At 46.2% G+C, this 12,408-nt stretch overlaps 1 protein-coding gene across 4 annotated transcripts in view; it reads left to right on the top strand.

Moving 5' to 3' along the window:
• Window positions 1-7,408, top strand: part of LOC119176382 (purine nucleoside phosphorylase) — a 35,900-nt gene extending 28,492 nt beyond the window's left edge. For all 4 annotated transcript variants that reach the window (XM_037427638.2, XM_075877553.1, XM_037427639.2 and 1 more), the window contains 4 exons: window positions 2,991-3,094; window positions 4,321-4,496; window positions 5,142-5,335; window positions 6,773-7,408. In XM_037427638.2, the coding sequence (XP_037283535.2) occupies window positions 2,991-3,094; window positions 4,321-4,496; window positions 5,142-5,335; window positions 6,773-6,975 (677 nt within the window). In that variant the 3' untranslated portion in view covers window positions 6,976-7,408. The remainder of the gene's footprint in view (window positions 1-2,990; window positions 3,095-4,320; window positions 4,497-5,141; window positions 5,336-6,772) is intronic.
• The last annotated feature ends 5,000 nt before the right edge of the window (window positions 7,409-12,408 follow it).

Below are 12,408 nucleotides of genomic sequence, written 5' to 3'. Positions count from 1 at the left end.
ATGGCTTCAGCCTCGGGATCATCGAGGCTCCAGAGTAGTGACCGCCATATATATCTCGTTGGCGGCCACTGCGGTGCTGCGCCTTGTGAGTGTTCAGCGGCCTGGAAGGAACTTGGTGGTGCCTGCCGAAGCAGTAACCGCCGCATTTGTAGCAGCCTGGGAAGGAAGGAATGTCCAAGTAGTTGAGGAAGTAATGTTCATATTGGTGTTCTGCAAGCAGCGTCCGAACTGCGCAACGGTTTTCAAAGCTTCTCCGGAGTGCTTCATTTCCGACTTACTGCAATACTTGGGGAATAAACAGACAAAGGTTCTATACTAACGTCTACGTTTTTTTGATATATATCCTGGCAGTTCTGTACCTAATTTAAATACTCAGTTCGTGCTTCTATTATAAAGGCTGACCCTGAGAGATCGGGCCGAAGATATCAGCTCGACTAGTTCTCTATTACGACGGGACTGAACTAGATGGCCATTTACGCCAGCCCCCTGCAGTAGCGGAGGAGAGCCGGTTCAAGCGGCCGCAAGCGCGTAGGTGTTTTTCCGACCTTGACTTCGTCTGCCACTTCGAGGGGCCCTACTCTCCACCCGAGCGTCTCGTTTCGCCAGTCCCTCCTGATAAGTACGGGGTGATGGGCGCCGGCTAGAGATAAGGAAGGCCTGTTGGAAGTGGCGTCATTCGTGCCGTCGCTGATCTCCGAGTCGGATGAGTGTGATAGCCGGGCGGAAAGAAAAAAGGAAGCTGGCAGGCCTTGGTATGCGAGGTTAAGTCACCGTGTCAAGAGCGGACGCTTATAATGAAATTCGTGACATTAATGAAAAAAACCATTAGAGTTCCGTAATGCGTGGCTGTGAGGCCTCTGAAGTTGCTCCATATAGGAAGCACACGTGCGAATGTTCTGTCCGAAGTGGAGGTGGCCACTTCGGACAGAACCGAGAGTATACGAGAGTGTAATAGTAACAAAAAAATTGTTGCAGAGAATCCCTAAGCATATTCTTTCGAGATGAGAACACGAAACGTTTCTGCCCGGGTAAGTGGTCGTAAGGCAGGCCTCTTGCAAGGTGGTGTTGCCAATTTCTGTTTAAAGTGTGAGGTAGTGCGAGAGAAGTGTGTTGTGGAATTTTCGGTTCGTTGGATATAAAGCTTTCGCTCTTGCCGAGTGCGACGGGCCCGGATACCAGCGAGAATTGCGGCTATGCTATGATTATTTCTCTGTGAGCGTCTTCCTCTACGTCCATTATGTTACAGCTTGACAAGACCCAGGAAAAAAAGCTAAGGAACACATACGACTAAACAAAGCGGTGCCAATCAAATGAAATTTTTTATTCAAGGGATATGTTTGTACATAAAGGCCAACCTGCGCACATGCTCATAGTTAACTGCGGTATAGATGCTTGCAGAAACTACAAACTTAAAAGATTTCAAATAGTTCCCACGCGTCAGGCCTTTGGCTGCTCATGCAATGTCCAGAAGTGCTAATTCACTGTCATGGACGGGGATAGACGGCACGCTAATGCATTCGCCTTCGTCCTTTTTTATTCAAGTAACACATTTGCTGAATTTGTTGATGTTCAGCGCTGTCCAATGTCGTATGTGAGCCCTAGTTTTTTTTTTTTTTCGTTTTTGTCTCGCTGGAATATAATGAACCAGACCAACTAGCTCAATTCCTTGCATTTTCTACTTGCCACGGCTTTCCAACCAGTTCATTGACGAGTTCATCAAGCATGTAAGTGTCTCGCACAATCATTTACAAATATGACACTCAGAACGTTAATTTGTCGAGCAAACTTCTCGTGTCCGCCTTTCCCAGCAGCTATCATATATTTGTGGCTTGGGTGCATACAGCATGCACGTGCTTCCCCTGGGAATGCCTCTCGTCAAGGGAACGCTTCGTCGACGAGTCTTCTGCCGATGTCGATGATAGGCCAACAACGTCGACATCACACTCAGTACAGCTACGCATGCTGTTGCGACACTGCGTCTACAGAAGTTGAAAACTAACTGATAAGGCGGACAATGGCTCGCTTCCTTCGAGTCTGGGCTTCCCCTGCCGATGCGGGGATATACCCCTCTGAAAATCCACGGCTAGAGGAGCCATCGCGGCTGCAAGTGGTTGCTATGGCAGTTGTTGGCACTGGCGTAGATCAGTTCTGGTGGGAGAGATTACGTAATTTCCGGACACGGATTTTGCGGATGCCCGATCAGAGCCATTTCCACCAAGCTAGCTAAATAACGCTTTCTCGTTAAACAACAAAATAAAAACTAGCATATGTACAACATCCGGTACACCGTGATCCTTCGCCACTCATCGCGTTAGTGTTGACAAGTTAATTATCTGTGATGCACAGCAGAAAGATTTATCATTGCCATTTGCAGCTGAAATGCGCGTATCGCACTTTCGACCAGAGGTGATTGCTTTCAGCATGTCTTGATTTTGAAATTGCATCTATAGAGGTGCCCTTACTTCGAAACATTGTATATCAAACGAATTCGAAGCGCTTTAATACTGTCACAAGTGCCAGCGCTTTGTTTTCTTTCTATTTCGATTTCCTTTCCACATACTGAATGGAACGGCAGAGGAATCCATCATATACGAACACTTTAGGAAGGAAACTCATGCTGACTGTACAGGCACTGCAGACGCATCTTTCTAAGCAGCGACTTTTGTGGGTAGTTACCCTCCTCCACAAGGTTTTCCTTAACAATTTGAGCACAAACTCTTCGACAACATGCGCGTTCATCGGCTTACTCAGCAGAAAAAGAAACAATGTTTTTGTCGGCATCTCATGAGATAAATGTCTACTAGATGCACCAAATAAAAATACGAATTCTAAAAGTAGCCATGGAGCCAACCCAGAATTTTCGCCATCAGACGATTTTGTAAAGTAAGCAATTTAGCGCTAATTTGTAGCCACCAACGGCAACCCTGACGTAGATAAACGTCACTATAGTGACCATTACACCACTATGGTTTTTCCCTCTCTCTTTTCAGTTCCTGGCCACAGCGGAAAGCTCGTTTTCGGCAACCTAGAAGGAAAGACGGTCATTTGTATGCAAGGACGATTTCATCCTTACGAAGGTTACCCACTATGGAAGGTACACAAGATGATGTTATCAGTAGCAGTGCATTAAGCCGTATCAAACTCTTCAAATCAATATTATGTGCACAATTTATTGTATACATGACCATGTGCACCTGATGTCATATAATATCCGCTTCGTGAAAAAGTGACATTACAAGATGAGTGAGTGTAAACTAAAACCATCGTTATCCAACAATACGAGGAATTTCCAAGGTTCAACTCGTACCCGCCTCCCCGAAGAGCGCATCGGCCTCGTATTGCGCCACGAACCTTCCTGGCGCTCCATTCCGCTTATTATATTTACAGCGTGTTTAGGGACTTCCTAAAGAGTCCCCGAACAAGACGTTTGCGGTTACAAATCCCCCACATTGTCCTCACGCAGATTTGTCGCTTGCAAAGTTTTGGGAAACTACGTTTGTGTTCATAGATACCGTTGTGTACTTTTTTATTCAGTATACAAATGTCCCGTATGCAAAGATCATCACTTGACACTAGCGCGACGTCAGACTGCAGTGTCAATTTTGGTGACTTCCTGAATCAGTAGCCGTAGTATCGCGTCGCCAAAAACTCTCAAAATGACCGCTTGTGCGTGGTCATTGTGAGAGTTTGTTGCACAAAAAAACAAAACAGACGACGGAAAGAACACAAAATATCAACTGGCTTTATTCATTTGGTGGTTGCTTAAACATGCACTTTTTATATATCTATTAAGGAAATAGAGGGGGAGTATATATGCAGCCATTGAATGAATATTGCCAGATGATAGTGTGTGCTCTTTCCATCTACTTCGTTTTTGTCCTATGTTCATCCCACTGCACGTTCTACGCGCGAGTGAAAGTGTGTGCGAGAGCGTTCTGACGGTCGCTGCTAAAGCGGAGATTAAACGCGCGTGGCCGTCTCCGTCACGCAGAAGGAGCACGGGAGCGTCCCAGAGCTGGGCCTGCGTATCTGCCAGCCTTCTCTCCTGCAGGAACATCGGCGTGCTGTGATAAACACAGAATGTGATGACCTCAGCCTTCGAATCAGCCTGCTTATTTGGGAGGTGTAAAAAAAAAAGTCCGAGTCAATTGATTGGCCCTTAAGATGCCGCAATATTTGTGGTATTTTGCAGTTGCAGTACATGAAGAATTGCTGCACACCTTAGCATAGAAATAAACTACCCAGTTCTTTCAATAACTATAGCTTCCATTGTAATTGTGCTGTTTACATGGTACATCTTGTGTTTCTTTCATTTTTCAGTGTGCTATGCCAGTAAGGTTGATGAAGTTGCTTGGAGTAAAGACTCTTATTGTCACCAATGCTGCTGGTGGGGTGAACCCAAATTTCAAGGCTGGTGATATCATGATCATTCGGGATCACATAAACTTCCCTGGCCTTGGCGGCGACAACCCTCTGAAAGGTCGCAACGACGAAAGGTGAATGTTATTTGAGAAAGTATTTGTGCAGTGGAGAGTACGAGAATTTCGCTCCTATATAAATGAGGACACTGTAGCCGTGAATCGAACGCGCGCCCTGAATAGCGTGATACTATATATGTGCTAACATACCACATTGGGAGAACTGTGGCCAGAGCGTGGTGAAACGCAAGACGGGCAGTGACTTGCGAGCAAGTTTTATTGGGAAAATATATCATAGTACTTGAACGGTTCGAAATGTGCGTGCGCCAGGAGATTTAACGTTGTCATTGCTTTTCCGCGCCGTTATAAAAGTTTCTCCCCAATATGAACCAAGTACTGAATCTCTCGGGTTTCTCTTTTTTTATTATTAATTTGAGCTGTACATATGACACGCCTCCTCAATTTCTACGAATTGCTGTCTGTATGCAAAAACCCCTAGTGCTCTCTATGGGGCAGTGTAAGAACTAACTGTAATGCATTAGTTCTTTCACCGCTTATAAGATTGCTTCGTGCAGTAAAGCTCGATTATACGGTAATCCTTTCATCATAGGTTCGTCTTGATATTATGTAACAAAAGTGCACGTCGCCATTTATGCTTGTAGATGCGGCACTTCACAGTTAGGTCACGGGCAAGTTTTCTTTCGCATATTTCTTCCTGCCTAGGTGGGGACCTCGCTTTCCGGCCATGAGCAATGCCTATGACAGAGACCTTAGGGAAATGGCGAAGAAAATTGCCAACGAAGAGCTTTCACTGTGGCCTTTCCTCCGTGAAGGTGTTTATTGTATGCTTGGAGGACCAAACTTCGAGTCAGTTGCCGAGATAAATATGCTCCGTGTGCTCGGTGCCGACGCTTGTGGTAAGTCACTGCTATGTACGTCAGATACCCAAAGCACAATTTCTTTGATGATGAGATCGTTGATCTCGACGTCAATCGGCAGAACGAAATCAAAGCGCTATCGCATATTTCAGTAAACTGCCTTTAAAATTGACCATCACCAGTGGTGATGTGAATGCATTGAATGAGAATCGAAAGCTTGACATGTACACTCGGGAGGAATTTCCTTCGAGATGCTCATAAAAAGCGAGTTGTATTTATATCTGGTGCGATCAGATGATATTTGGGGTCGATGCTGGTTCCTCTTGGACGGTATGACTCATTAGTGTTCAATCCAATATGAATTCAGCATTTTACCTCAAGAAGCAAAATTATCTGGTACACGACACCCATATATTAAAGGTGATTCTCCGGCCTTGAGTTACTTTAGAGTGCTTGCAAAAAAGTGAGCGGCAGTGCCTATGATTGAACAGTAAACTAAAAATAATAACGAAAATAATAACAAAAGTGTAAATGAAATGAAATTTGCTTGTGTATACGAAGCTCGGGTGCCCTTTACTGGTGGCCGTGATCGATGGGATAACTACACCATTGCCACGGAAGTTGACGGTCTTTTATTATTCAAGAAAAAAAGGAGGGGTTACGAATACGGGCCTGGTGTCTGAAGAAACGTCTACAAGAAATATGTTACTTCTCTTCACTTTTGCACTTAAATTGTTTATTGATATCTTTTCAATCAACCTATTGCTGACTTTTGAATCAACCTACTCTGAAATGTTGGATTTGGAAGGCTGACCCAGCCGGTTATCATTTTGTGAATTTTACAGTGTTGTACTCACCTTCAGTTTTGGTCCTGAAGCTTTTTGCCTTTGTTAATACCAACACATTTGAACTAGCTTGACTGCTGGTTTATGTTACTTCTTTTATAAAAAGAATTTCTTTTAAAAAATGAGTAAACAAAACCGTGTAATCTGTTTAGTTGATCTCCCGAATTCCGCACAAGCCTTTGAAGGTGTTCCCGAGGATCTGAGAGCCTTTGTAACTGTGAACAGAGACAATCTGTATGTACTAACAAACTTACTTGTTTCTATTTCCATTCCGAGCGGGATTCGGTGGGTAAACCACGGATACGTGTTACTGCTAGGCACAATTTTGTGTCTGAATGCTGTGAAAGCTTCTCGGCTGTTTTTTTTATGTTTTAGGTGACGATGCACAGAGTGTGATACGGTTTATTCTATAACTCCACAAGTAAATGCGCACGCGTACAAATGATGAACTTGTTAAGTTATTGGTAAACGGTAAATAGTCGAGGCACAGAGCCTATGGCATCCTTGAATCTCGAGGCTAGGAGGTCACAACTTCACCGCCAGCTTTTTCTTTTTTTGAGGTCTCTGAAGAGTGTGCCGCAGAAAACAATGTGCAGACAGGCTACATTTGCTTGTTGCTTTACTGTCGCAGGCATGAGTACGGCACACGAGGTCATCGTGGCAAGACACTGTGGCCTCCGAGTATTCGGCCTGTCTCTTATCAGCAACGTGTGCGTAAGCAACTACGACACCCAGCAAGTGGCCAATCACGAAGAGGTCCTCGAAACCGGCCAGAAACGCAAGAAGGACCTCGAGAAGCTCGTCAGGGCTCTCATCAAGAAGATGGATGCCTGAAACACAGCGCTGTTCCCGACCTCCCGTTTCGTGGCGATGTATCACACATGCACCAGCACTTACTTCACAGAGACGCACTGCGCGTAAGGGCCGCGACACCCAATAAGTACATACATCAAGGCTGCTGTGGACATGAAAGACAAGGCATGGCCTCAGTCGGTATGCTCTGTCTTATGCTCCATAATAGCCGCAGAGTGTGAGAGAAGTTTCGGTGTTACGCTGGCTGCTCACTTAGCGCAATGCCTTCAAGAGATCGCTAAACAGGACTCTTAGAATCCGCCATGTGTGCGTACGTTGACAGGTCAGGTCTCTGAGAGGCTATTCATGATTGCGCTATGGCACAGTCACTTGCCCATCCGAATTAGTGCGTGCAGCTACTTTTATGCCACATAGATCTAATACACATATTGAAGATATGAACCGATGAACCTCCTCCCAGAAATAATTATTTTTATATACGTCACGACATAGTGTGAACATGCTCATATACTTTTATATAAATCATCTCGAATATTACGTTTTCATTTTAATTGTAGACTTAGGAACATAGTTCTTTATTGTTCTGGGTTCTTAGTTCCCCCTTTTTTTTTAGATGCGACATACGTACGCGCTGCTTAATTCATTGCAAGACTACGCCGTCACACAGCATTGTCAGAGTGCACGCAAAGCAACTGTACGAATACTCCTCAAGATCTGGAGCAGATGAATGATGGCCAAATAAGTAAACTTCGATGACTGATGTACCGGTGCTGCAATACACATGAAACATTCTTGTAGAATAAACACCTTGTTGCATGAATGTGTCTCAATTATTCAGCGCTCGTTTGCCAAATGAGTGAAAACATTCCAACGTCGGCCTGTAGAAGCGCGCTGATTATTTCAGCCTTCGAATACTATTCTGTGCGGCCCATCTCGCTGGTGGCCTGACCTTGAAAATCGGAGTGGAGCGGATCGTACCAAACGTTGGCTTCCGTGAAATCCACACGTCCCTCTTGATGTACGTTAAACATGAGAAGGAAATTATATATATTTGACAGGCTCAACTCTTTGCCATTTACGTTAAGCAATGCATGCGTGAACATTTGCCGCACGCGACGCTCGTCAAGATGCATAGAAGAGCCCACGTGTACGTGTCGAAATGGAAACACATTATCGTCTCGGCGTTCCATCGCCACGCCTATTTTTGCGGAATCATACCATTTATTATATCGCACCGGGACACCGTCAGCAGGTGTGTGTGCTGACAAGAGAGGGTCGATCCTGAAGATTGTGAAATATGTAACTGCGCTTTACAGCTGACACCGACCAACGCAGAAGCAGTACGCAAGAAACCCTGATAAAAGAGGCATATATATTTTTAATAAGCGAACTGCATTCTTGATTACCTATACCTCTTGCAGCTGACCCGCAGGTCGCGGGTTCGAATCCCGGCTGCGGCGGCTGCATTTCCGATGGGGTTGGAAATGTTGTAGGCCCGTGTGCTCAGATTTGGGTGCACGTTAAAGAACCCCAGGTGGTCGAAATTTCCGGAGCCCTCCACTACGGCGCCTCTCATAATCATATGGTGGTTTCGGGACGTTAAACCCCACAAATCAATCAATATACCTCTTGCACTGCGGATGCATCGAGACAGTTTGTTTTACTGCGTAGTTGTGTATAGAACGCAGCCCGCAACCAACGCATCTGTACGCAGAGACGCATCCATTAGTTCAATAGCACAGACAAAGTTCTTTCGGGGTGGAGGGTGGTGTATAAAGAGACTTCATGTGTTCATGCGAGTGTTTTTACGGGTGCGCTTGTATGTAATAATAATAATAATAATAATAATTATAATAATAATAATAATAATAGTTGGAGTTCACCGTCCCAAAACCACCATATGATCATAAGAGACACCGTAGTGCAACGTTCCGAACATTTCGACTACCTCAGATTCTTTAACCGTGCACCTAAATCCGAGCACACAGGCCTCAATTATTTTCACCTCCATCGAAAATGCGGCCGCCGCGGCGGATATACGACCCCGTGACCTGCGTGTCAGCAGCCGAGTGCCTTAGCCACTAGACCACTGTGGCGGATTTGCGTTAATAAATTTGAAAATTTCAGGAAGCATCCCTTCTCCCGCCTACTCCAGTAATATAGATGCATATTAACAGCATGCGCATACGTTGTTCGGTGAGCATGATTATTTGCGTGCTTTCAGTGCACGTGTCGAGCAACCAAGGAATGAGTAATAATTGTTGCGCGCGCGCGGTTTCGCAAAAGCCTGCCGGTCGTCTGGCAACATTGTGCGTTCCCCAGAAAACCACCCCAGGAAACATCCGGTTTAGGCTGTTCTTGCGTGGTTTCAGCCTTTGTTGTTGGCCGCGGCTGCTTGTGTTCCGATATTTTATGCGGATAAAGTTATTCCGATGAAGCGCTCGCGACTCGGGCACAGCTTTGTCAAGCCAGGATGCAGTCTGCAAGCCTGAAATATTTTATATGCTAGTCAAAACGTTATGTTTCGTTCACTAGAGAAACCCGTTAAGAGCCTGTAGGCTTGTTCTTCCCACTTAATTAAAGGCAATCTAAAGCTCAGTGCACACTAATGGCAAAAAGACGATACTCAGACTTTAGATTAGTCGAAGGTTCCGGTTACCGAGAACACATCAGTCACTGTCGTGTCCCACTCGTGGTAGATACGTGTACTAACGCGTGGAATGGGTAACAAAACGTGAAAGCGAACACTGAAAATGTATCGCAAAGGTGTTTCTCGTATAGTTTGAACGATAATAACGATGCGTACGGTTTGAAACAACGCGGGACACAAAGTAGCCATGCTTATCATGAATCTCCGCACTGTGTACGTCGTGGTGTCCACGTTCCGTTGTCGTGGCATTTGACTTTTTTTCAAAGCGACGCCGGCGAGCGGGCACTCATCTGTGCGAGCAAATGACTCATCGTCTGTCTTTCTGCCGCTTATTAATATTGCTGCATTCTAGCTCATTTATCTTTCGGTTTAAACATGGCTTAGGTGGGTTCAACTTGAAAGTTTGATTCATGAATAGCTTACTCGTGAGTAAACCATAATAGTTCACGTGACCAAGTCTCAGTTGATGCCATCACATAACCAGTACATTTTATATTTTCTCGGTCACATGAACATTTCGGATCGCGAGCAATTCCGAACGCCAATGATATCTATATAAAGAGTGCCCGGCGTGACACAGGCGCAAAAATAAGCGTTTCATCTTGAGGTTGTGTGCTTAGACGAAAACACAAACGTGTCCGGGGCTTGACAGAAGGAAAGTTTCCAGTTCTAGTCGAAAAGCTGAATTGGACAACTTCACTATGGACCGGCAACTCTTCTCCTGCATGTCGACGATGTGGGTGTGCTTTGAAGACGCGAAAAGGGAAAACACAGGTGTGCGCTGTCAATTCTCTGTCCGCGTCTTCAAAGCGCATTCACATCGACACGCAGAACCAACTGGCCCAATTAAGTTCGCTGACAAGCTTCTGCAGGGCGCGGCCCCTGCCAGAGCTAACACGGAGGAGCGGGCTGCGCTCATCGGAACGCCGCGGCGGATATTTTGCGCAGCGCCCGTCGGCCACGTGAGCCGTGTTACCTACAGCAGTGGCCGCACCTGCACCTGCCATGCACTTCATCGAGCCCCTCATGTGGCCGCTAGACGTGGCACCAAATACATCCTAAGGAATGCGCCAGAAATAATAGAGCAGCAAACTCGAACACACCACGAAAACACCGCCGGGATCATTGAAGAAGCATTACCGGAAGTGGCGCACCGGAAGTCTGCTGGGGTAGGCCGTTCGGCACGAGCCAGTTTGTTTACAAACACCGAGGAAAGAAAACCATCGAATCAGAGCAGCGCACTTGCACTCGTTCTCATCGGCGACAAAATTTGTGACTTCGCACGGTTTCACCTTTGACATTTTTCTAGAATAGAGGGGGAGGGAATCACTTTTCTAAACGAAAAAAAACACCATTTTAGTTTTGCGGATAAAGCCCCGTACAGGGCTGCAAGCTCGAGGGGTGTCACCTATGTTAAGTGGGCTGTTCAGAGGCGCCTCCCGCGTCGGGGACTGGGATTGGCGTGCCAGGCGTTCAGTGGTACTGTGACGCTCACGAGTGCGGTCATGTCTCTTGTGTGTCAGGCTCCAACGCGTCTCAGTCAACCTTCAAAACGCAACATGGTGTCAGAAGTGGCCAAGTAGTTCTCCTGACCGAGGAAGCGGACGAAAGCATGGCTGACGAGCAACAGAATCCCGAAAGGAAGCTGCTCAGAATTTCTCTTCGGCAACCAGACGCGTTCCACGTCACCAACGATGCATCTTGGCCAACGTGAAAAACTGGGACGCAGTGGCCTTCGGAGTCTGCCACGCTTCTGTCGAAGTCTTGGTTCGCTCACTGTTGTGTACTTCATGGGCCATGAAAGTCGTCCTCTCCTATCGAAAAAAACAGTGTTTCCAGTATCCCCCAGTGCGTTTCAGCGCACTGGGTGACGCTGGAAACGCTGTACAGTGTGTCCCAGGGTACTACAGCGCGCTGCGAGGCACTGAGACACACTGTACAGCGTGGCCAGTGTCGCCCAGCACGCTGAAATGCACTGGGCCACACTGTACAGCGTAGGCATGTGTCTTAAAGCGCGCTGGAAGGCACTGGTCATACTGTACAGTGTTTACAGTACACTGATAATCTTATCGGCGCATCGGCAGAAAATAGGCGCGTTCAGCGCACTTTCTGTAAGACTTCATATGGAATCGCGACATGTCGAGCGTAAAATTGACTGAAGATGATGCTATTCCCATCTATGTGCTACACATAGCTTCAGTTTCCTTAGGCAATGGATCCGAGTACGCTAAAGCATTCATATGTTGATCGCGTGGGTCAGAGACACTGCCAGGATTTGGCTGGGAGGGGGGACAAACGACAACTTTGTTCCTGCAGGGGGGCAGGGAGCACAAAACTTATGTGTTGTGTTTTACCCAAGCTTGCTCCTGGAGGTTGGGGGGGGGGGGGGGGGCAAAGGCAGGGCATGCAAGAATTTCGGGAAAAAAAGTTCCAGCGCAGCCATGGATGCCCCTCTTGGCGAGGGTGTGCTTTCCTTAAAGTTTGATTGAGTTTTGTCAATGTATTTCAGAAACAGCATCGATAGAACTGAGAATTCGCAACACAAAATGACACTATAGTATCAGTCTGATAATCAAGACCAACCTACTCTAGCAGTGAGTCGTTGCGGCTCGTACCGTAGAAAGCCACATATCCCCGGCAGCAGTTATCCACTGCAATGCCTGATCTTGGTGTTTTTAGCTTCCGATTTGTGTAATCGAAGGTGAAAATATGACCATTCATGGGTCAGTTGTGATCAAAACTACAATTTAACAATTATTAGACTCTTTCTAACTGAATATCTACGATCTTCACAGCAACCGTGG

Source organism: Rhipicephalus microplus, chromosome X (assembly GCF_043290135.1).
Source record: "Rhipicephalus microplus isolate Deutch F79 chromosome X, USDA_Rmic, whole genome shotgun sequence".
NCBI classification, from domain to species: Eukaryota; Metazoa; Arthropoda; class Arachnida; order Ixodida; family Ixodidae; genus Rhipicephalus; species Rhipicephalus microplus.
This window is presented reverse-complemented; position numbering and strand designations above follow the sequence as displayed.